This window comes from Gallinula chloropus, assembly GCF_964237585.1.
Source record: "Gallinula chloropus genome assembly, chromosome: 15".
Classification (NCBI taxonomy): Eukaryota; Metazoa; Chordata; class Aves; order Gruiformes; family Rallidae; genus Gallinula; species Gallinula chloropus.
The window spans coordinates 3,026,566-3,050,203 of record NC_140100.1 but is presented as its reverse complement, the minus strand read 5'-3'; the positions used below and the strand labels follow the sequence as shown (position 1 = coordinate 3,050,203).

Genomic DNA, 23,638 nt, shown 5'->3' with positions numbered 1-23,638 from the left:
TCAGCAATTAACACTTTAAAGTGCTCCAACTAAATATAAAATAGTAAAAATGCTTCCTTGCCATTGTTTATCCTGTGAACTTGGGTGATGAAAATGAAATCATTTCACTTTGAGGAATTTTCCAGTTCTCACTTTTGCGTCGCAATGGCAGCTCTGCCTTCTGCACAGGGAAGTGCCCACAGAATGCAGATGTGTTTACCATGAGTTTTTGTATGATCTCAGCTTCACTGTATCTTGTCACTGCCATTCTTAATTCTCTCCCCTTATTCCCTCTCAGTCCTTTGGTTGGTTTGATTTTTCTAAATTAATTTCTGGGATATTTTTATTGAAGTCAAGGTCATGAAGCTCATACAGTCTTCCCTCTTCATTTTATGTATTTGAAGTTAGAATCTCTCTGTGTACTTTCTGGATTCTGCTTTGTGTTCGTATAAATCAACTCCCAGCCAAGTTCACAAGCACTACTTTTCTGTTCTCTCCCTCAGCCTGATAAAGGCATTGAACAGCAAGAGAAGGGCCTGACTTGCTCTATGATGGTTACTTAGACATTTACACTTGGCTTTTCCATCAGTCTCACGTCAGTTTTGACTCTCTGAAGTTTGGAACAGGGCTGAGCACAACACCAGTGCCTGAAACAGCAGCACCCCATGAAAATCATGCATGGAAACGTTATGTTATGTGCTTCGTCCTGCATTGGTGGGGGAAATGACTGTCCTCTTCTGTAGGATGTTTGATGAGACAGAACTTGGAGTTATGCATTCCGGGTAAGAACTGCAGTGGTGGTGCCCTAAACACAGAAGTGATGGCCCAGCCTGGTCAGCAGTGCCCCTCGAAAGGTCACCCTGTCCCCATGCCCTGCCATGGCAGCCCTGGCCGGGGTGACCGGGCCGTGCCACTGCGGAGCCGGGCCGCCGAGCAGCCCCTGACTTTGGGATGAGGCCCCGCAGTGCCGCCAGCCTGCTCTCCAAGCCCGGGGCTCCGGGCGGGGCAGGCCTCCCTGCCCGCACTAATCTGTAGCGGTAGAGACTCTTGAGGCAAGGCGGGTGGCAGTCAGTGCCGCCTGGGGAGGCGGCTCGGCCTTGGGTCCCGCCCGGCGGGGCTGACGGGGCGGCCGCCGGCCTTCCAGCGGGGTCGGCCTCCTTCGAGGTCGGCCTCAATGTCAGAGCGCCGGCGCTTCGCCTCCCCCCACCCCGTTGCTAAGGCGGTTGCTGCGGCGCCATGTTGGGGGAGCGCGACGACCTGGAAGTACTGCCCGGGGCGGGGTTTTCCTTCCTGTGCGGCGGGGCCGGACCCGGCCGGGTTAGGAGGCAGGAAATGGCGGCGGTGCTGCAGCAGCAGCTGCCGGGCCCTCCCGCTCCGCATTGCCGGGCCCAGGCCGCCTAGAGCCGCCGCGCCAGCGCCGGGCCCGGGCCGCAGCCACCGCCGGGCCGGACTCCGAGCACTTTACATACATGAGGTAGCGAGCAGGGGCGGGAAGGGCAAGGGCGGGCGCCGCCGTGCTGAGGCGCCAGCGGGGGCCCCACCGCCGCGGGCGGGGGAGGGGCCGGGCGGCAGGGGAGCCCCTCAGCGCGGCGGGCCGGCCCCAACGCGGCGGGCCGGGCTGGCGGAGGCTGCGGCGGTGGGGGACGGGGGCGCGGGCTGCAGCGGGCGGGCTCCCTCCGGCAGCGCTGCCCGCCCGGGCGGGACGGCGGGAGGGGTTCTCTCCCCCTCCCCTCCCCCCCCCCCCATCCCCCATCCCGAAGGGGCCGCGGCGTTTGTCCAAAAAAGCAGCGTTTTCCCCGCGGAGCTGAGCTTTGACCCCCGGTGCCGGGTTGTGTTTGCTCCTGCGGAGCCCTTCGCAGCCGCCGAGCTTGCCAGGCTGGCAGGGCGAGGTGGGCTTTGCGCGTTAAACACGATCCCCGCCTGAAGTAACGCGGCGGAGCCGCTCTCTGTGAAGCGCTTGGAACGATCCGGGAGAGGTTGTTGTGTAGTAGCGGAGGATGGCTGGTGCTGGTTATGCTCCGCTTGCCTGGCTGTCCCTGGGTAAACATATCATTTGATTACTTGGCAATCTGCGGTCTCCCTGTTTCCTCCTGACAAACGAACATATGGAGCTCAGTGTGTATCTTAACCCCGCTCCAGTTTTAGTTGTGGCTTTTGTGCTGTATTACTGTTGACATGGAAACCAACACCACTTTTCTCTTCCAGAGAATTGGAAGCTAAAGCTACCAAAGAAGTCGAAAGAAAACTAAGCAGGTAAGATTACTCATTTGAATTCGCTCCTGCAGTTCAGAAGGAGAGTTGGCCTTGGGCTAGAAACCACCGTGGGCTTTATCTGCAGCTGTAATCTCATGCGAATTGTAAGGATAAACCCCACCAAATTCGAAAATGCTCTCTACTGCATTGAGAAATCTCTGCAATTTTAGTTAATTCTACAGAATAAACACCTCTTTTAGCAAGGCTTCTTTTGCATAATAACAATAACGTGTTTTATAATAGAATTTCTTTAATAGCCTAGGTTTTTTTCAAGAGAAAAATAACTTGCATTTCTGTCCTAAGTTGTAGTACCAAACAACAACTAAAAAAAAAAAAGAATGATTTGTTTTCTTTCTATACAGTTCAGGCAGGTATTGTTGGGGGGAAAGAAATAGTTGTTTTTGGCAAGAAACTTGCTTTGAACTGAAGTAAACTCTGTATTGCCATGTAACTACTAGGTTTTTGCCTCTCTCTGTGAAGAGTTAAAGGCAGCGAATTTCCCACTAGCGTGTAGTTTTTATTTGAGATCTTTGCAGAATGGGCAGTTCCTTTTTTTACATTACTTAGCTCACGAGTAAAGAAGAGTTATGTTGTATTAAGAGTTCTGTGCCAGTAATATGTAGCAATTCTCTCTGTAGTGTTTTCTTCTATGCTGTTTATTTTTAGCTGTGAGTTTCTTGCAAATATATCTACCTTTTTCTGCTGTTTACATTCTTTGGTTTTGACTTTTATCCTACTTTTTGTGTGTTTTTTTGTTGTTGGGTTTGTTGTTTTTGTTTGTTTTGGGTGGGTTTTTTTTTAATTCAATTAGACCTTAAAAGGATTTTTGCCAGAAAACTTTCACACTGAAACTCTGCATGTGTCTGCTAGAATATTAGTTTCTGGTACTTTTTATTTTCTTATTTCCCATCCTTAATCAGTCTCCAACTTCCAGATTGATGTACGATTACACTGTGAAACCTGCTGTCAGGGTGCATCTTCCTTTTTTGAGTAATGTGCTTAAACATGAATAGTTTTTCCCATTTTGTTGCTGAAGAATGGAGTCTTTAAGATACACTTAGCATATTCTTTTTTAATATGACATCAAGGTCATTGGTAAATAAGACTTGACTTAAAGAGGATGATTTCAAATTACAACACTCAATAATCTGTCCACAAAAGATATCAAAATGCAGTGTACAAGAATAATAATAATTTGGAAAAAACCCATTGGCATTCTGTGGAAAACAATCAGTGCATAGCTGATGCCAGAAGTAGTTTCTGAACTGACAGAGGGCTAAGTTCAAAACAATGTTCTGGGGCAAGTCTTAATAAGTCAGTAGATCTTCACATTTTTATGACCCTTGGAGAGCTTTCTTGTCAGGCAGGCAGGTGTGGCAGATAGTGGTGAGAAATGAAAGTAAACTAGAACTGCCTAAACTCAGTGTTTCGGGAGTGTTGGGAACAGAACAAGGTTCACTGAGTGAATTCTGATATGGAATGTGTTTTCTGACACAGGCATCTGTTTTATTAGTTTTGAAGATTCAGAGCTGGGTTTAAGTTAACATTTACATACCAGATGTTTTCAGAAACCTGTATGTGAGCAGGTTTAGGTTTAGAAGAGGCAGCTTTCATCATGTGAGCACATAGCCAAATAAAACTGGCATGCATGCTCTGGATAGGCTCGATTGATTGTTTTACTGTATCAATGGATAGCCCTCATTCTTTCTCTAATGTCATTATTTATGATCTGACTAAATTTGCAGTGACCTAGTCAAAGTGTAAAAGTAAATAGGCTTTCCTGGAAGGTGAACAGACATATGCTACAGTTCTTCTCAGTCTGAAATGGTGTAGTGTCATGGATGGCCTGTAAACTCTATGGGCCATTGGCATTGCTTCATTTATTGTCCCAAGTCACCTTTGGAGTTTAAGCCTATAAATTAATAGCTAGCAAATACTCTGGGTTTTTTTATCTTACTAGGAATGCTGGCTTAGACTGTGGGCTTGTGATAAGTATTACAGCTTTTACTATAACATGCCTATCCAGGTGGAGAGATTAATGGTTTAAATGCAGGGTTATCAGTTTGGCTTGTTAGCACTTTTGGAAAAGAAGCCTTATTTGATCCATATTCTCTTTAAACTGTGCACATGACTAGTCCTGTGCAAGTATTCCCGGGCCGTATGCAAATATGCCTCATCTCAAAAATAAATGCATGTTGTGTTGTTGCATAATGCTGCAAGTTAAATGTTGGGTGTACTGCTGAACAGCAACTGTTACTAACTGATGAAATGTAAGAGTTAAATCTGTTTAAAAACAGAAGCACTAAAAAATCACTGTTTAGTTATTCTGATTTAAGAAATAACTTTTTAATTCTGTTTGGTAAACAGGGCTTTCCTGCCTCATTTATGTGGAACTGAGAGAAGGTAAATATCTCAACTATGTTTACAATTATTTTTCTTTCCAAACTCAGGAGCTTGACACTCACTTCACAAGCATGCAAATTATAGGAAAGATTCACACACTGTTTTTATTCACCTGTGTTTCTGCTCTGGAGATTCCATCTGCATTGGCTGCAGACTGCCTGTGTTATGGGAAAGCAAACTTTACCTAAAATCACTTATACCTCTAGATTTCATCCATGTATTCTACTAAATTACTACTGTACAAATTTAAGGCTATTTTTTACTCTTCCATGTTAAATTTCCCACCCAATTTCCATGAGGCTTTTATTATTTGTGATAGGAAAATTAAGAAATGGCTCAGTGATAAAGAGGCGTAGAGAAACTGAGAAATGTAGCAAGTTCTGTTGATTTCAGCACTTGATTTTTCTGATGGGGTTTTGGCTGGTGTTTGGTTTTGTGGGGTTTTTTTCCTAATAAACTTATGGGAAGACTTTTGCTGTCAAATGGGAAGAGTTTATTGCAGAGAGACAGCATTCCAGTCATATCTTTCAAGACCTTTAGAGATACTTAGGTAAAATTATGCATTCCTTTCTCCCCTGCACATGCTTTTTCAGGTCACGTCTAAGTGTCAGGTTGTGCCCATAAGGTAACTTGCATTTATCTCTTTCCTAGTCTCACAGTGTGCAGTATCCTTCCTGATTCTGCACAAGTAAAACTGAAGTGGTCTAGAGTATGGGGTGGTCTGATGGTTAAGATGCTGGGCTTAGCAGTCCTTTGGGTGTGCATCTGTTATAGATACTCTGTAGGACCAGTGTGATTATGGAAAAGCAGTTTAACCTGTCTCCTTTGTTTTGCCATTTGTTAAATGAAGATAGAGATTGTTTATTGTTGCTACTGGAGTCTTGTGTATGTAGACTATAAATTTCTTGGGAAAGGCATTTGTCTTCTGTGTGCTTGTGGAGCAGCAAACGTTTTGGGTGAAACTTCAGGGCTAAACTTGAACACAAATGTTACCCCAGAGTGAGGGCATATTTCTAGTGCTTGTAGTCTGGAACATAGTTCTGTTGAGCCAGCTTCAAGAAAAAGGGAATGAGGAGTGTGTTCCAAATAATTGGTAGTGGTAGACATGGTAGTTTGAATTCTGTCACTTCATTTTTAGGGTGATAATTTAAAGACTGAGGTATTTAAAAACAAAAAAGAAAGTAGCTGACACACATTTGCTGATTAATTATTCATTGAAATAATTGTTTCAGTTTTTAGCTTGGCAGCAGCTTTCCTATACATTAATAGCTGGAAAGAATTAACACACACACGACATCTGTAAATAAGTGTTTTTGTTTTTTTAATCAGTGCCTGAGGCTTTCTTGGTCCTGTGTAATATGCTGAGTGGTTTTAGTTGCCAGAGTGTTTCCATTGAAGGCGCTGATGGGTTTTGTTGGGGTGTGTTTTTTTCAAAGTACTGGTTTCTGTTCCATAAACTTGAAGAGTGCTCTTGTTTGTGTAGCTATTTTGTGGGAAGCATTGATAAAGGAATTGGATGATCCGTTTTTAATCAAAATGCACGTTTTATAATTGATTCTTGTATAATGGTCTAGAAGAAAAGATAGATACTGGGGTTTTTAATAGAAGCTGAGAAACCATTTTTATTGGCAGCTCTATGCAGTTGCATAATTTCAGAAATTTAAAGATAAGGGAACTTGTGAGAATACAGAAAATTTATCAGAACCTATAGTTTCAGCCATCTGTTTGGAAGCCTGTGTAGAATATCAGCCATGGGGTGGATGTGTTGTGCAGGAATACACGTGTGCTATCTTTGCAGAATTGTAAAAGATCTTTCAATTCCAGGTATCTCTGTGTAGTTACCTGGCAGTGTTCCACCTGTAGCATTGTGGGTTAATTGATAACCAGAAGAAAAGCAAATGGTGGAAAGGATTTATTTATTTATTTATTTCCCTCCCAAAAACATTGATGTATTTGTCACTGGAAATTTTAGAGTGGTTGCAAAAGCCACTGTGTATAATCACTTTGAATTCCTACTTCTATGTTTACTCCATGTGGTAAATGTGTAAGAGGTAAAAGCCATGAATAGTTACTGCAGAGGTTGGTGGCTGGGGGTTCAGTAGCAGGTGTGCTGTCCCTATCTCCTGCATCCTGCTGTGAATACTGAAGGACACGAGTCCATTTGAGAAACGGCTGCTCGATACCTTTTTACCTTCAGTTAGTAACACAGGAACACTAAGAGGCTGGCTAGTGGTTTAACCAGTCTCCTTTGTCCAGGGGCAGAGTTCTTCACCTGCATGACCCTGCCTGCTGCTGGTTAGGGTCAGGGGACATGTTCAGCGTAGAGGACCGTAGCAATGATGCCAAAAACACCAGTACAGCCTTTCCAGTGTTTGAAATGCTTCAGTGGACACCAACATGCTGGGCCTTTGGGAGAAGCCCTTCACAGCCTCAGGGCCTCCAGAAGCATTTGTTGGCGAGACACTTTAAATAAGTGTCTTTAAAGACGTGCTAGCACCATCTTGTGGGGCAGCCTGATGTCAGTGCCGTTAGGGAGCTGGTTTTGAAGGCATCTGCTTGACTAGTAAACGCTGTACCTGAGCATCTGTAATACTGCTGGCATCTTTAGCAGCAGCTGGGGAGAGGCATTTCGAACTGTTACAGGTAGCTTGAAGAATCTGGGAACCCAAAGAATGCAATCCTGTTGCATAGGTAGTTGAGTGTTAGGGAATGCTAGTTAACAGGCATTAAAGGGGAATGATGACCTGTTTTATTTTGGTGTTACTTGTGGTGTAATAAGCTCTTTCACTCAGATAAATACTGAGTTGAAATTGTAATAATGCAGTGCTATGTCTTAAACCTTAATTTGTGTCAGAATTCTTCTCATAATCGTGATTTTCTCAGTCAGGTGACTAGAATTGTAATTTTACTGTGGCATAACATGTTTCCCTTTTGTATACTGTAACAGCAAAGGTGGCATGCTGCACAAACGTTAATTATTGCATCCTGAGTATGTCTTCCAGGGAAAATATGGATATGCTTGATTCCTCTCTTAAATGTCAGAATAGAGGTTTAGATATGTCTGTTTCAGCCCATGTATTTTTACAATGCCAGGCTGGAGATTTTGAAATTAGAGATTATCAGAACATTTTTCAAGAATTAAAGTAATAAGTGAATTATGATTTGATGTAAATGTTATCTGAGATGTTTGTTATGAGCAGTACTGGTTTTTCTCCTGTTTCTGAGCCATATAGCAGATTGAGCCATACAAAAATGAGATTAACACTGTCAAAACTTCAAACAAAGTAGTAGTAAAGAATTCTGACTGTAGAAGTAAGAATGCAGCTGCTCTTCATTTAATGGGATGTGGTTGTGAGGTAACAGAGCAGAAGACTTCATATTAAAAGTCACCCAGAATCACAAGGCACTTTCTGTCTTGCCAGAGCGATACCTGTCATAGATTAAAAAGTCCTTTAATGGCATTTTTAGTTTGTTGTTGGTTGTGCTGAGGTACACAAAATTGGAGATTTTTTTTTCATGGGTAGTGGTAAATATTTATCTGACACTCACTCTATTTAGAATTATGTGGATAATAGCACCTTCTGCTCGTGTGTTCTCAGAGCCATCAAATGTGCAGTCTCTCCTGAGAGCAAGATCCATTTTCATTTGGTCTCACTTGAAAATAGAGCACCTTTCAAGTTAAGCTATTTAAACCAAAGGCCTTGGCTCCAGCCTGAGATGTGAATTTTGTATGGCATGGGTATTTTATTTTCAATTGATCTAAATTGAAAAATAAGGTTTGCGTTTCTGCTAAGGCCATTTAACCTTGAGCAAGCTAATCCAATTATATAGGAGGAGAAGGAAATTCCCTGTACATGTGTTTTAGTGAAAGCTGGATGACTGATAGGGGAAATATAGAAGTCTGTTTATATATTCATGTTATGAATCAGAATTCTCAGTCGTTGCTTTTCTCTCGGCCAGCTACAGCGTGCTGCTACAAACACTTAGGAGGTCAGTGGAGTAAATCCACCCCTATGCAGGGAAAGGCCCAGCAAAAGAACTGAATTTTCTGCCTTTGTTTTGTTACTGGCAGACTGGGTTCCTACCTCCTTTCTTGTTACATGCTGTAAAGTAACATGAACCTGCTGATAGTTTGTACACAAAGACTAATAGAAAGTGTTGAATCCTTAGCAAGAATAGGTAGCTATTAGAGTCTAAGATGACAAATGGGAAATACCGTGTAACAGTCCTGTTTCTCAAGGAGTGGCATTAAAAATGTAGCTTGTTTGTTGTGTGTCTAATGGGTGTTGGAATCTGATGCACAAATACTATCATTTGCTGTCTGTTGAGAGGGACCCGTGTTAATGTGTGAGAGAGAATAAAGGAAATTTACACGTTCAGCTGTCAGAGATGGAAATTCAGGAGTTCTGCTTCAGACTGCTGTGACTTAATAGGCAAATCTGAATTTGTATTTCAGGTTTATGTTTATGTAAGAGGGTAGTGGGAATAGGACTGCCTTCCTTGAAAGATTCAGTTTTCAGTGAAGAAAATGGGCAGGAAAGGCTGTACTGTTATTTACTTATACAGTGGGTTACTTTTGCTCTCCAGTCACTGAGATTTAACATTATAATGTTAATCTAATACTTTCAGAAACATGTTACTCACTACAGGTGAGTGTGTTTCTTTGAGTTGCCTAGTGCCCTCATTCTAGTCATAGAGAGGTTTATGCATTCTAAGCTGGTTTTGTAATCTAAAATCTGTTTTTCTTAAACACAGGAAAATAAGAGTGATCAGAGTAACACAGTTCAGGATTTTTATTGCTCCTGTGTAGAAGCACAGAAATGGTCCTGTGGTAGAATATTCCAAGGGGTATTGGTATGCTAGTAGTTAACGTCTGTATTCTAAAAATAAAGTGTAATCTTGTTGATTTAGTTGAAACGGGACTGATGAGTTACTTCTCCCTGTGAAAACACTGTTTTGCATTCTTCTTGCTCTTTGAAGTGCCATGCTTCTAAAAGCTGAATGATTTTTAACTTAATGTAATTTTTGCATGTGACACACAAAAATGTTACACAAAACAAAGTGCTAGTGGCTGTCCTAACTCTTAGAATTCTTAGAAATCCTGTCAATAACCTTTTATCACAGTAGACAATCCTAGATAACTCACCATCCTGCAGTGTTACTATTTCAACCTGTGTCCATAGGCTTAGTTTGGCTTGCTCATGCAGGTAATTCTGGTGGCAGGAGGGAGCTGCACTCTTCACCAGGTATCCACAGCCTAGCAGGGGCAAGTGCACACCCAGTGCTGGGTAGACCTGGAGACCCAGGACCCCAGGAAGCATAGCAACCAGCTTGCTCCCTCCCTGGATCTAAGTAGCCTTTGAGAAAGGGTGGATGTGTCGTGCACAGAGGCACTGAGAGAAGGGCTGTGGGCACAACTTTTCCTTGGCACGGGAGGAGGATGCAGTAGCTGGCCTTTTCATTTGGGTTAGATGTGTCTTATTCTCAGTGGTACTTTAGGAAATACTGTCTTCCTGAGTAGCAAATCACTGACTCTTCTTTGTATGCAAGTCAACTGTAAATGAATTGTGTTCTATAAAAAACGAACTGTGGTCTATAGAAACTGTTAAGTCATCAAGTCCAGGAGTTGGACTCGATGATCCTTATGGGTCTGTTCCAACTCAGGATATTCTATGATTCTATTTTATTTTTTTAGACTGATTTCAGACCTACATGCCTCTTGTATTGGTTACTAATTCAAATCCATTATTACAAGTTAACTCAAACAGGAGATCAGTGTTGCTGACTTTGGTTTGGCTACCAGTGCTTAGGATGCCAGACAGTGATGGACAAAACTGACTCATGTGTCACCTTTATGGTGCACAGATGTCATTGCAGGTTAATCATTACCTCAAATTTGCAAAGTGTGTGAGGGATTGCTTTAAACTGGCTGAGTGTGTTTTCTGTAGTTACGTGACTAACCCCCACTTAGTTGGCCATGAAGTAATTTTGGACACCTAATTGCAAGTGCAAGATTGCTTTTTGCAGCCAGATGATAAAACCATGATAAAATGCAAACTAGCCATGTTAGGTTTGATAGTTTGTGATTTGTCTTGCAACACAACTGAAATAGAGGGGTGTCAGAAATACTTTTAGGCTTTTTTCCTATCTTAACACATCAGAAGTAATGCTAAAAAAAATAAACTAAGGCTTTTTCTCAGTTGTTAGAAAATCTTAAAACACAGAATGTGGTCTGTGGAAACTTCTGGGAGCAGTGGTTTGTCTGTAGTGCATTACTGTCTGTGCAGGGTGGAAAGAATACTGGTGGTGTTTGGGTGCTCCTTGCCAAAGCATACTACAGCTCTGCCCCTGGTAAATAAATACTTGCAGTGTCAGACTGCTTTTCTTAACACATCATGCAGCACAGTGGATGGGTACTTGTAACAGTCACCCTAAAGGTGACAGAGGAGAAGAGTGATGCCAAGTAGACAGTAAATCAGTGTTCTTCCAACAGAAGGAAGCACTGGGAGAAGAAACAAGTAGAGGATGAAATCAGATTTGCAGTGAGAACAGAGATCTTGGTGAGCAGGGATGAAAACTGATTTCTGTTTGTATTAGCTGCTGTACAGATACATGCAGCCATGCTCCAGTGATTTTCTGTGTACAGAGAGAATTCAGAGAAGATATTTGTAATTAAGAAATAGCTGTTAATTTTGTGAAGATAAAACTCCTCCCTCCATACAGATTGGTTTTTACCATCTGGCAGTATGAATATTAATAAAAATAGATTTGAGAAATGCTTGAGTTGCCCAAATGCTGTCATATGATAGGTTTTTTTGTGTTGTGTGCTAATGTTAATAGTCTCAGAAGTTTCTGTGGGCTGTAAATATTTAAAATGCTGCAGGCTTTTTTCTTCTACAGTGAGTATCATGTGAAAGTACTGCCATATCACTTGTTGTTTGAAACTAATATTAGTAATAGCAAAGTGGCCACAATCTTTGAAATTTAAATATGTGTGGTTATTATGGCATTGTCCCTCCTGGGAAGAGAACCATGTTCAGCATCTTGCTGAACAATCCCACAACAGCACAGAAGACCAGTTTTGAAGTTTAAAGGTAGAACTGAAATGGGCAGCAATAGTGTTGTACTCCCCTCTTCTCAGTGAATGGTAGTGCTATGCAGAATGCAAAACAGAAGAAGCTGCTGGCTGCCATAAAGAGACTGATGAGCTGCTGTTTAGCATTGCCTACAGTGAGAGGCTGGTGCCACAAGAGCACTGTTTTGTCTAATTAAAAAGTGAGAAAGTTATATGAATTTGCCACAGTGGAACTGGGCAACTGGGAACTGGAAGTCACACTTGGATTAAGAAAAAAAAAAAGTAAATCAAAACCAGAAGTGATGCCTGCATTCATTTTGGAGGGACTTGAGCTGTGTTAAAAGCAGAATGGACTGATTATATCTAAAGTAGTAATAAGTTTCAATATTTGTGGAGTATCTTGTGTTTTAACTGTATTCACTTGGCCTTGCTTCTGACATAGATATAATTACCTTATTTGAAACTGGAGGTTTGTACTTTTAGGTAGTTTAGGGTTAAAAAGGAGCCCAGTGTTTGTAGGCAGAAATAAACCACTTACTGACATTGTGTGTTCATTTTTCCCCTAGAAGTTTTGTATAACAGGTTTGCCTGTTCATAATGAGTTTACAGCCATGTGTCATCAAATGAGTAGCTTTTTTTAAAGGAGGTTTTAATACATTCAAAGTGTGTATCCTCTGCTTAGTATGGGAAAAGCATGACAAAGATAAAACCAGTGCTTTTTATCTTCAAAACTGAATTTTGAAGGTAGATGCCAGCCAAGACCAGCTGTCAGGAACAGGGTGCAAATTCCCTTCCATTAGTTGTTTCTTGGGTTTTCTTCTGCAACAATAAATGACCTACATGACTCATGGGTTTTACTGTCCAGAGATCTCTGCCTCTGAACCTGAGCACCTCTTGTTACTTGAGCTGCAGCTGATCAGATAGGAAGTGTGTAGAGATTTGGGAGAACACCAGCTACATATGAAGTGTTAAAGGAGGGGGTGTACTAAGATTCAGGATGTCAGAGAGGTATGTATTATAACCCAGATACATGCTTCAGAAACAGATCTGGAAAAACATTTTCAACTTTTAAAAATCTTGTCCACCTGACCCATGGTCAGGGCTTATGGGCCAAAAGCTTTCAAGCTTTTGAACTTGGGAGACATTCCTGACCTGAGAAAGCAAATAAGAGACTTGCAATGAGGCTTCCCAGTACCAAAAATGCTTTATTCTCTGAATCTTGAACTTTGAAGGAACTGAGCATTAGTAGGCTCCCTCTTGCTCCATCTTACAGTGTTCTAACAAGAGAAAACTGCTGCCTCTGTTTTATATTCAGCTTTATTGTAACATCTTAAACTTCAGAATCCTTTCTGTGAGCAATTTTTATTCTCATGTGTGAAACAACTGATCTTCAGTTGCACATTCCATGTTGTCATAAGCTTTTTGCACCACTGCCCAAATGCTTTCTTTGTCTGCTGGTTCCTTCAGTCTTTTCTGTCAGTTGTGTTTGTGTGGAGTTTGCTCTCCTCCTTTACAGAATTACTGCATCTCTCCAAACACAGCCTCAAGGAAGAGTTTCTTTTCATCAGCCTGAACTTTGTGTCGCATATTAGCTCCTACCCACCCTCCTGTGTTTGCATGTCTTCAGTTCTTACACTGTGTTCTCCCTTTTCTCTTGCTGCAGTCTGTTTTTAAACAGCATTATCTAGAAAGGGGTGGTGCTGCTAAGACACTTTAGCATGTTAAATGTATTAACTGAACTTAGTGTACTAGGCTTTGTTTTCACTTTTGTCAAGTTAGGCTTGGTCGCTCGTTTAAGGTGCTCTAAAGTTGCTCTGCTATTGGAAGCTGAGGTCTAACCACCCTCTCCTATCCATCCTTTGTATCCTATGGGTACACAGCCAGTTGAATTAGCTCCCCACTCAGGCACAGAAATGTGTATATGGTGGTTGTCTCTTGGCAGAGGCAGCATTTAAGATCGGTGAGCTGATGGAAATGGCTGCATGGCTGTCAAGGCACTGATGTTGGTGCAAAAGGGTGTGCATGGCTGGGGAGGAGCACATTGCTTGGCTTATGCTGAGGGCAGCCAGACTCCGTGCTGGGTCACAACTGGTGGCATGTGACAGTGGGGAAATGTGATGTGGGAGAGTTCCCAGTCACACAAATCCATTGTAGCAAGTAGAGATTAAATAACATCTGAAGTGGCGCTGGCTTTTGAGGCAAATTAATGTCTAAGCCTTTTTTTCTAAGTTTTGGTAAAAAGAAAATCTTCAATGTAGCTTGACACTGCATCTGCTCTTAAAGTTTTGTCACTTGTGATTTGCAGTGGAAGTATGTAGTCCCTACAGACATATTATCCAATTAGAAGTAAAATTCCCCAGTTCCTTTTGTGTCAGTGTGAAATAATTGTTCTAAAATGAATCTTAAGTGTGTACAGATTGTATTTTGGGAGAGTTAATTACAAACTGTGTGGTTCAGGGATTTAGTGCAAGAAGAGGAAGAACAGTTGATGGAAGAAAGGAAAAAGAGAAAAGAAGACAAGAAGAAGAAGGAAGCTGCTCAAAAAAAGGTATGTTGAACATTAAAAAATAACCCCCCATGCTGTTGGTTATTTTTTTCATCACTAGTAAATGCTTTAGTTGTTACTCAGAAGTTTTTTCTTTTTAATGTCTTCAGCTTTAAATGTGCTGTCAGTTACTTGGTGTTAACTGACATATTGAACCTCTTAATTGGTTTTGTGTACAGTTTCTTCAGAGATTAAATATTCTTCTGAGATGACCATTCTTTTTCTTGATTCTCAGTTGAAGCAGTTTCAAGTTTGAAAACTTCCTCAGTGTTAGTGCATTTATTAGCAAAATAGAATTACCTCTTTGTTTTTAAGATAGTGGTTTCTTGCTGTGTCCTTACTTTAAGATATCTCCTTATCCTTCAGTATTAAAACATACAGTCCAATTTGCATTAGGGACAGTGAATAAAAATGAAAATACTGACATGAAGGATGTTTTGGGATGGAAATATCACATAAATGCTTGTAAACCTTTCAGAATCCCTGTGTCTTGTCAAGATACTAATCCTGACCATTGATTCTAAATATTGACCCTAAGCTTGAGAGGAGCTTGTAAATCTGTTTTTAAAAACATGTCCATTTGAGGTTTGTTCCCTCACTGGTGGTAGCAGAGTGTTGGCAGAATTAGAAGTAATCGTCTGGGTTGTTTCTATTGCACTTAGAAGTTGTAAGCCCTAAACAGATGTGCAGGCATGGCAAGCACTGGAAAGGTGTGATGTAATCCTACCATGGAAGGAAAAGCTAATGCTTTGGGTTTATATGTACTGTAGTTTTTCAGTAACTGAAACTAACCAGAGTAGAGCAGCATCAATCACAGAGGTGTGATGCTACCTGTACCTCCTCGAAGCTTGTGTCCTGACTGAGCAACCTTTGTGGGACAGCAACTCTTACATTCCACTTACATTTCGATGACGTATAAAAATGCTTTGAACACTTGGTTCCAAGCCAGCTGCTCTGCATACAGTACCCCAGAGTTTGAAGTATACAAAAAACTTCCCAAGTCTTCAAAATACATTTTTTTTAACCAGATGTGTTAACAAAGTGCAGAATGAGAAGTTGTGGTCTGAATACATCAGCTGCCTTTGGGAAGATGAGGAGGGGGCAGTGTTACTGGAGGAGTCAGGGTAGTAAGGATGAGAGAGGCAAATCTGAAAATGTGTGGTGTGGGTATTTGATACACTGGTGTAAGCAGCCATTGGCTTTATTTTTGCTTTCTTAATTCCAGAGGCTGGTGCATTACTGTTAGTGGAGTGGATTTTCTTCAGCAGAGATTTTGAAGTTTATTTTTAGCAGTCTCTAAGAGCATAAATTTAAAAAAAAAGCCAAAGCAACAAACCTTGTGCCCAGGGTTTCTTGGGAGCAAGAGGCTATGTTTTGAACTATTGGACAGTAGAACAAATTTTTTATGTGTCCTTGCCTTTGTCAGCTTAAGTTGAAAAGGAAGGGGGTTTTCTCATAATCTGTTCTTGATTTCCTTAGAGAATTGAGGATGTGGCACTGAGTAGTCATTAATAAAATTTCAGCAGTCAGCCCTAACAGTGCTAATGTCTGAATCCAACCAAATCTTACATCAAATCAGTGGATCAGTAATTTTTTCTTGCGTTCACACACATTCTTCTTTCTCTCTCTTCATGGTTTTAATTATAGACAATCATAGCATAAGCATTACCAGAGATTTATTGCATGCCATGAATATATGCAATGTCATAATTAAAGTGGGTTCTATACAGCTACCAAAATGACTATATCAAATTAAATCTCATTTTGCTTTGGTGATAGTATGTTTTAAAAGTGATAATTAAGAACGCTGTAGTTTGTGATAAGAAGAACTTTATGGAGTCAGTTTCAATATATTTTACCGTTAAAACTGTGCAGCTGAGGTGCACTTCCATATAATAAATGTTTCTCCCCATCCTTGTTGAGTGATTAAAGCCTTACTTAGATAGCTCTCTTGCCCTGGCTGTATCACAGGTGTAACAGGTTCAATCTTGAAATCATTATAGAATCCCAGACTGGTTTGGGTGGAAGGGACCTCAGAGCTCATCCAGTTCCCACTCCCTGTCATGGGCAGAGAAACCCTCCACTAGCCCAGGGTGCCCAAAGCCCTGTCTAACCTGGCCTTGAACCCTGCCAGGGATCCAGGGGCAGCCACAGCTTCTCCGGGCAACCTGTGCCAGTGCCTCACCAGCCTCCCAGGGAATTTCTTTCAATACCCAACCTTAATTTGCTTACCCTTCTTTTAAGGCCATTCTCCCTTTTCCTGTCACTCCACGCTCTGTAACCAGCCCCTCTCCAGCTTTTCTGGAGTCCCTTCAGGTACTGGATGGTGCTCTTAAGGTTTCCCTGAAGCCTTCTTCAGTCTGAACAAGCCCAGTTCTCCCAGCCTGTCTTCCACCCCAGACCTGGATGCAGTATATCAGGTGGGCTCACACAAGAGCGGAGCAGAGGGGTAGTCATCTCCCTTGACCTGCTGGTGATGTCACCCAGGATACAGTTGGCTTTCTGGGCTGTAGTGGCATGTTGCTGGCTCATGTTGAACTTTTCATCACCAACACCCCCAAGTCCTCCTCAGGGCTTCTCTCAATCGATTGTCAGCCCAGCCTATAGTTGTGCTTGGGGTTTGCCCTGACCCATGTTCAGGACTGTGGCCTTGTTGAGCTTCATGAGGTTGGCACAGGCTCACCTCTCAAGCCTGTCAGGATCCCTCTGGGTTGCATCCCTTCCAGAGTGTTGGCCGCACCACACACCTTGGTGTCACTGTCAGACTTGCTGAGGGTGCAGTCGATCCCAGTGTCTGTGTCGCTGACAACAATGTTCAACAGCACCTGATCCCAGCCCCTGCAGAGCACCACTCATCACTGGGCTGCACTTGGACATCGAGCCACTGACCACAACTCTTTGAATGTGACCATCCAGCCAGTTCCCTATCACTGAGGGGTCCATCCATCAAATCCAGGTCTCTTAACAATTTAGAGACGGGGTGTCATGCAGGACAGTGTCAGATGCTTTGCTCAAGTCCAGGTAGAAGACATCATGAGAGACCTCAAGGTTTTGCATTTACTTTCTTCCTTTTAATTTTCTATGTCCCTCCCTCTTCCCCTGCCCTATTCTGTGATGAAAGTGGTGGCAGTTCTTTGCTTCCAGGCACAGTTTTTAACTCAGTTCAAACATCTTAATTTGCAAGTTTAATTCAGTCTGTTTCATGTAGTTATCTTTCAAATTAATTTTGTCTTCTATAATATTTAAACAGCTTTCTAGGCATAAGGAATAATAGGCATGGGTTGGTTGGAGAGACACTTCTGAAGTACATAATTAAATAACTTTAAAATGGTTTAAAAGAGGAAAGTCAAAAGCTAATGTTGCTTTATGAAGTGGCACGTGCACATGTGGTTTTTCTCTTATCTGCACAAATCACTGACACGTCTATTTTCTTGTTCTAGGCCATTGAACAAAAAATCAAAGGTAAGTTACTTTAGAGTTATTTCTATATATATAATTTCTGTGTTTTAAATTATATTGAATCTGATGGGTCGCCTGAAAGCTCTTCTCAAAGCTAAAAGATGAGATCTTTGCAACTTCAGTTGCGCTTTTTCAGTGACCACAAAAGACTAGAGTGATGGGTGAGGGTTATTCCAGGGATTGGAGTCTTCAGTGCTTTGTTTTCCATTCTTAATTACTTGTATATGCCTGGTGTTGTGTATATATATATAAAATAATACCTTGAGATCTTGTTTGCTTTACTAGATGCAGATCCATGTAATGGATCTGTTTGAAATTTCATTTCCAAATATTATAAGTGTGACCAGGGTTGGGAATGCTGATAAATTGATATGTCTAGCTATGACTATTGCATGTGGAGAGCTCATCCTGACAGAGTAGTCAAGCTGACAGTACCCAAAAGGTGTAATTTCCATGTTCAGAGGCAGGCTGGGAACACCACGGTTACTCTGAATGTTTGTGGGTTTCATACAGATCTCCATTCCAGCCAGCTCTGTAAAGTAGAGAAAAATATTCTTTTCACTTTCTTTTTAATTCTGGCTTATAACCTGCTAGTTGGAAGTGGATAATAATTGCCTAAGTGATCATGTGGAGTGTTTGCTGAATCCCTGTTTTCTGAGATCATGGGGTTTGATTTAATACTTGAGCAGTGGTTGAAACAGGAGCTCGGAAGCCCTGCTTAGTGGAGATGCAATTACTGTTGGAGAAATCAGAACGTGTTTGAAGTGCTGTTGGGAGAGGACATACTGTGCTTGAGAAGGGGCAGAGAAACAAATGAAAGTGTCTGTTCCCGAGGTGTGTGTTTGAAGAAGCGTGCTAGTTCACGTGTGGCTGAGATGGGGGAGGCAGGTTCTCCATGTAAAAACCGTGCTGATTTGCCTGCTGAGGGCTGCAGTACCAATTACCAGGTATCAGGAGACACGTTTATGTCTAGTTTATTTAAGTGCAATGTGTACTTTACTCTCTGTGCTTAAATGAAAGAAAAAAAAAAAGTAGATGGAGTAGGACCAGTAGGTTTTCAGGGTATGACAATGCTCTGCAGAGGGAAGGAGAGCAGCTTGTTCTGTGTTTTGGAGTTCTCCTGCATGAGCTCCTTAGAGCAAGCTGATGGTTTTGCTTTGGTGTAGCTGCCAGAGAGGGCATGGTGGCTGCTGGAGTGTGAGCACACTGCTGTGGTAGCCGATGTTGGGAGTGGAAGGTTGTGCTTTGTACGTGCAACCACCCTGTGCTTTTCATCCGACTGACTGTGGGTCCTGGGCCTCCCAGCCTTTGGTGACTCTGGTCACCGAAAATAGTTGCTTTGAGGTACAGAACCAGCTACTTAATAGAAGTGCTATGGAAGAGTATTATAATTAATAAGGTTTTGTCACTTTTTTTTTAAAGCACCCTTTTTCAAGCATGGAATTGCACTTGAAGTACGTGCAAAGCATTTGTTTTCTCCTGCCATAAGGCTTCTAAGACAATATACCAACCAGATTTAAAGAATTGTGAAAGTGGTTTGGTTTTACTCTGAAGTAATAAACTATAGCTGAAAAGAGAAGAAGGAAAATGATAAAATACTTTGCTGTAAATAATAACGTTCCATTTTGAATGAACGTTTGACCTATGTACTTAAGCTGCACTGGCATCCATGCGTCACATCAGGGCCGAGGGTGCAGAAGCAGATGGCTAAAAATAGCATGAAGATGGGAGGGCAATAACTCTGCTCAGTAGGCTGGCTACCTGATGGTAATCTTCAAATTGAAATAAAATGCCTTTCTTTTGAAGGACAAAGTAAATATTTCCCTTTTATACTTTTTTCCCCTTTAATTTCCCCCCCCTCTTATTCTCCTTGGAGACCTAATGTTTACTGATGGAAGTATTAAGTTCTAACCCTCGTCTTACATTATTATTAAAAAGGTATTTCAGGAAGTTTAGCAGGAATTTGGAATTGTCAAAGAAACACAATCTGGCAGTCCTGAAGAAGAACAGACCTTGTGGGATCCAGATATGCAACTTTTTTCAGCAGTTTCTGTAGGAACAAAATCCGTTGCTTGCGTTGCATGCAGCTCTTTCATTGTTTCAACAGTTTTGCCTACTTGTATTCAGGATGCAAATTAATGTTTCATTAGTTTCCAAGTTTCCATCGCGTTAATGTCTTAAATAATTGATTCTGTGCATGAGCTGAAGATAAAATACCAGAGTATTGGATCTCTAAATAATTCAGAATTATGTTCCTTCTTTCAAAAAAGTAGCTGGTTAAATGCTGGGGGTTGGTAGGGATGGTTTTTTCTTGTTTTCAAGCATAGTCTGGATGATTCCAAAACACTGTTTTAGCAAGGGTAAATGTTACTGCACCAGCTAAAGTAGCTACCAGTGTGGATGTAAAATTACACGGCTGCCTTCCAGTGAAGTTACTAGTGCTGATTTCTTTTATTCCTATTCAGGATTGTGAATGGCAGTAATGAAGATACTGCTAATATAAATGTCTCTGGTACACGTAGCATTACTATACTGTAGTAGTACCATTAAAAATGCACGTATGTCATTCTTGTGGATTTCAGATGTCCTAACCTGTCTAGTTTTATGCATCTGGTTTTATTAGAAGAGGGAACAGGAAGTTCACAGGAGCTAGAGATGAGTGTATTATTTAGGTGTGAAGTGGAAGGCTTCTGCAGCAGCTAGCATAACAAATTCCTACATCGATAAGTGCCCTCTGAGTGCTCTTGTACCAGGTATTTTAGGGGGGAAAAAGTATCATTTGAAAGTCCTTTTTTATTGTGAATACTGTAGAACTCTCAGTTGTTGGGGTATTCCTTCTAGCTTGGCAAAATAGGAATTTTTGCTGTGTTTAGTGTGAGCACTACTGAAAACACAGATCGGTTTTTCCAGAATTCCTCCTAAAACAGGACTTTGCAAACTGCACTGTGGCCACGAGCAGCTAATGAGAAGCCAAGCACTAATGTAAGTGCTGCTTCAGAGGAGTGTTTGAGCTGTGTAGCATACGCTCACTTCAGTAATTGTGGCGTGCTTTGCGGGGGAGACTTTGTTAGGAGATGAAATACCTTCCTGCACACGCTTTAGTGCGTGTGCACAATACCCCAGCCAAGCCAGTTATAAAATCTGAGCGGTAATGTTGATGTTTTTGCCAGTGTTGTGGTTAGTTGTTCTGAATGCTTTTGTGCTTTGCGAAACAGTACAAGCTGGAGCTGAAAACATCTGTCAGTCTTCAGTTCTGAGTTCCCCTGCTTCGTAGAAGGCAGAGGCATGAAGTACTACTTTTATTGCAGAACAGAATAAACTTTGAACCAACCACTGAAACGGAAAGTGCTTTTAAAAATAGCTGGGTGTGGAATTGAAATCTTTGACTCATATTTCCCACCTTGGAAACTTCTTATTCATTTTTGTTCTCTGGAAGCAAAACTGCCTGGACACACATTTAACTCGTCTGGGGTTTGTTGGGGTTTTGGTTGGTTTGTTCTTTTTTTCACTTACCTAATGATGCCTTTCCTGATTGGAAAAGCCTGCTACGTTCGCTTTTAAATCCTGCGAGTGAGTAGCAAAACTGAGCAGAGTAAGAAACACTGGCTGTTAAAATTACCCGTAGGAATGGCGTACAGCTTTACCTTCGTGCGGCTCTTCAGGGGTTAATGAATTGGCAACCAGTTAGATATTTTCCAGATCAGCTAGCTGAGCTTACAGCTGCGGCCATTTTTCCACCACGAAAATTCTAGCACTACATCTTACGTGTGTCAGCTTGAAAGCCAGACTTCCTCTGTTTGCCCTTCAGCATTCCAGCACTGACAACTCTTTGGGGCATGACATGCAGGCAGAGAGCATTACAATACGTTTTTAAGAGGTCAGCCCTCAGCAGCAGCGAGAAGAAACATTTAAATGACAGCTTGGTGCTGTTCTTTGTGTGGTTTAGGAGGCGAGTTGCTCTGTGTACGCTGATTTTGTGCGAGTGAGAAACTGTTTTCCATCTGCATTAAAGTTATTCAAACAGCTGCCTTTTTTTTTTTTATTGGAGGGGGAGTTTAAGTCACTGGGCCCCTACTCCAGGAGGAGTTGGCAGCCAGCACTCCTGGAGCAGTAAAATGACACCATGCTTCTCCTCCATTTTCTAATGAAATCTGCGGAGTGGGAAAGCAACACAAGTTGGAAGCGTCTTTCTTTGGAATCTCTCTGTAAACTGTTAACTCCACCATCCCCTGATTTGTGGGTTTTCAGCAGGTTTGTTCTTTATGAAAATCTGTCGGTTTTAATACTCATTTCTGTAAACTTGCTGTTATTAGTCACCTAGTTATCTGGGCTAGACTGTGAGTCTGTTAATAGTGTTTTTCTGCCTTAACATGATTCAAATGAAACGCCGGCATGCAGAACAAACTTTTATTAAACAGGCAATTTGTTTATCACAAATGAAAATATTAAGGTAGCGATTAAGGGGTGTTGGAATTTATAGTAGCCATGTTGGAATATAAATGTATTTTTTTTTTTTAGTCTTCTGAGAAGTTGTGGAACAGAAAATGTTGGGCAGGGTAAATTGTTTAGCTTGAAACTTAAGCTGTGGTGCTTAGGAAAGCAAAGGGAAGATAATTTTGTTGCACTTCTGCTTAATTTCAGTTTGAAATGTGTATATGAGTGTAAATGCTGTATAGCCTTTATATAACCCTATTATCTGCTAAGATTTCTGTTTAGTTTGCTGGTTGTAGTAGAAAGAATCACTGTATTTGCTAAGGAATTGAATGCATAAAATATATGAGAGAGAATTTTCTTAAACTGTGAAGTTTTGTTGATGTCAGAGTTTAGGGGCTGGCTTGGCAGAAAGCAGCTTGTTTATTAGTTGCACTCTTTTATAGCTGAAAGTGATTCGATAACAGAATCCAGCAGATTGCAGGTAATTTGCACTTTGTCTTGGAGTAGCGGTAATTTGCACAGCAATTAATGTGGCTGCGTTGCAGTGCTGCCCTAAACATGCTACTGCACCTCTTGTGGAATGTCATATAGAAATGATTTTACTTTATCTGTGAGGAGCAATTGTATCTGAACAGCAGTAATAGTGTAGGGAAGCTGAATCTGTTCCATTGGCCATGTTAGGACTGTTGTATGTCGGATTAACAATCTCTGTGAGATACTTTTCTCTAAAGCTGGCAATTAAAAAAACCACAGCTTAAATACAGTGTGCAGAAGGCTGAAGGATGTAGGGTGAACTGTGCTTTAAACTGTAAAAAGTACTTGGCAGGAATCAGTTGCAGCAAGCAGGATATTGATTGATCAACATGTTAAGATTGGAGCAGTAGTTATGAGCGGGATATGTGACGTTTTTATCTCTTCCCACCCCTCCCAAGCCACTTGCAGTACCTAGACCACGGGAATGTGCTGAGTGCTTGTGCATTAAATGACTGACAAATTCTTAGCTATTTGCTAAAATAGCTTCCCTCCACCCACCCCCCCAGGCTTAGTTATTTTCAGTTATTTTAATTATTTCTAAACCAGGAAATTTGAAAAGTGGTACATAGATCTAAGATTTGTTTCCTATTTCTGAAATTCAGTTTTTGTCATTTATATGCATTATCAAAACACTGTGCAAGGAATCTGCTTTTACCTATTTTTTTAAATGCAGATAACTTAAATTGATGGAATCTGATACGGTGTTGGTGACTGTTATCAACTTGCCTGTTTATCTAATAGCTTTTGAATACCTACTATTCTCCATGCTCTGTAGGATAAATTGACTTATGTCTTGGGCATTCCTCTCCTTAATTCTGTCGTTTTCCAGTCAGCTGTGAAATAGAGAGAGCTGGGTCACTGCTGTGTCAGAGCAGGGAAGTGGTGGGGCTGTGGAGTGAGTGTGGTGGGGAGCAGCTGAAGCTGGGCACTCCTCTTCCCCTTGAGACTTCTGTCAA

At 41.6% G+C, this 23,638-nt stretch overlaps 1 protein-coding gene across 1 annotated transcript in view; it reads left to right on the top strand.

Moving 5' to 3' along the window:
• Positions 1 to 2,084: 2,084 nt before the first annotated feature.
• TNRC6A (trinucleotide repeat containing adaptor 6A) overlaps positions 2,085 to 23,638 on the top strand; it is a gene marked incomplete at its 5' end in the record, with an annotated part of 50,242 nt that continues 28,688 nt past the window's right edge. The window contains 6 exon segments of the mRNA XM_084271300.1: positions 2,085 to 2,132; positions 2,134 to 2,172; positions 2,174 to 2,232; positions 4,600 to 4,635; positions 14,168 to 14,258; positions 17,696 to 17,717. Of these exon segments, the coding sequence (XP_084127426.1) occupies positions 2,085 to 2,132; positions 2,134 to 2,172; positions 2,174 to 2,232; positions 4,600 to 4,635; positions 14,168 to 14,258; positions 17,696 to 17,717 (295 nt within the window).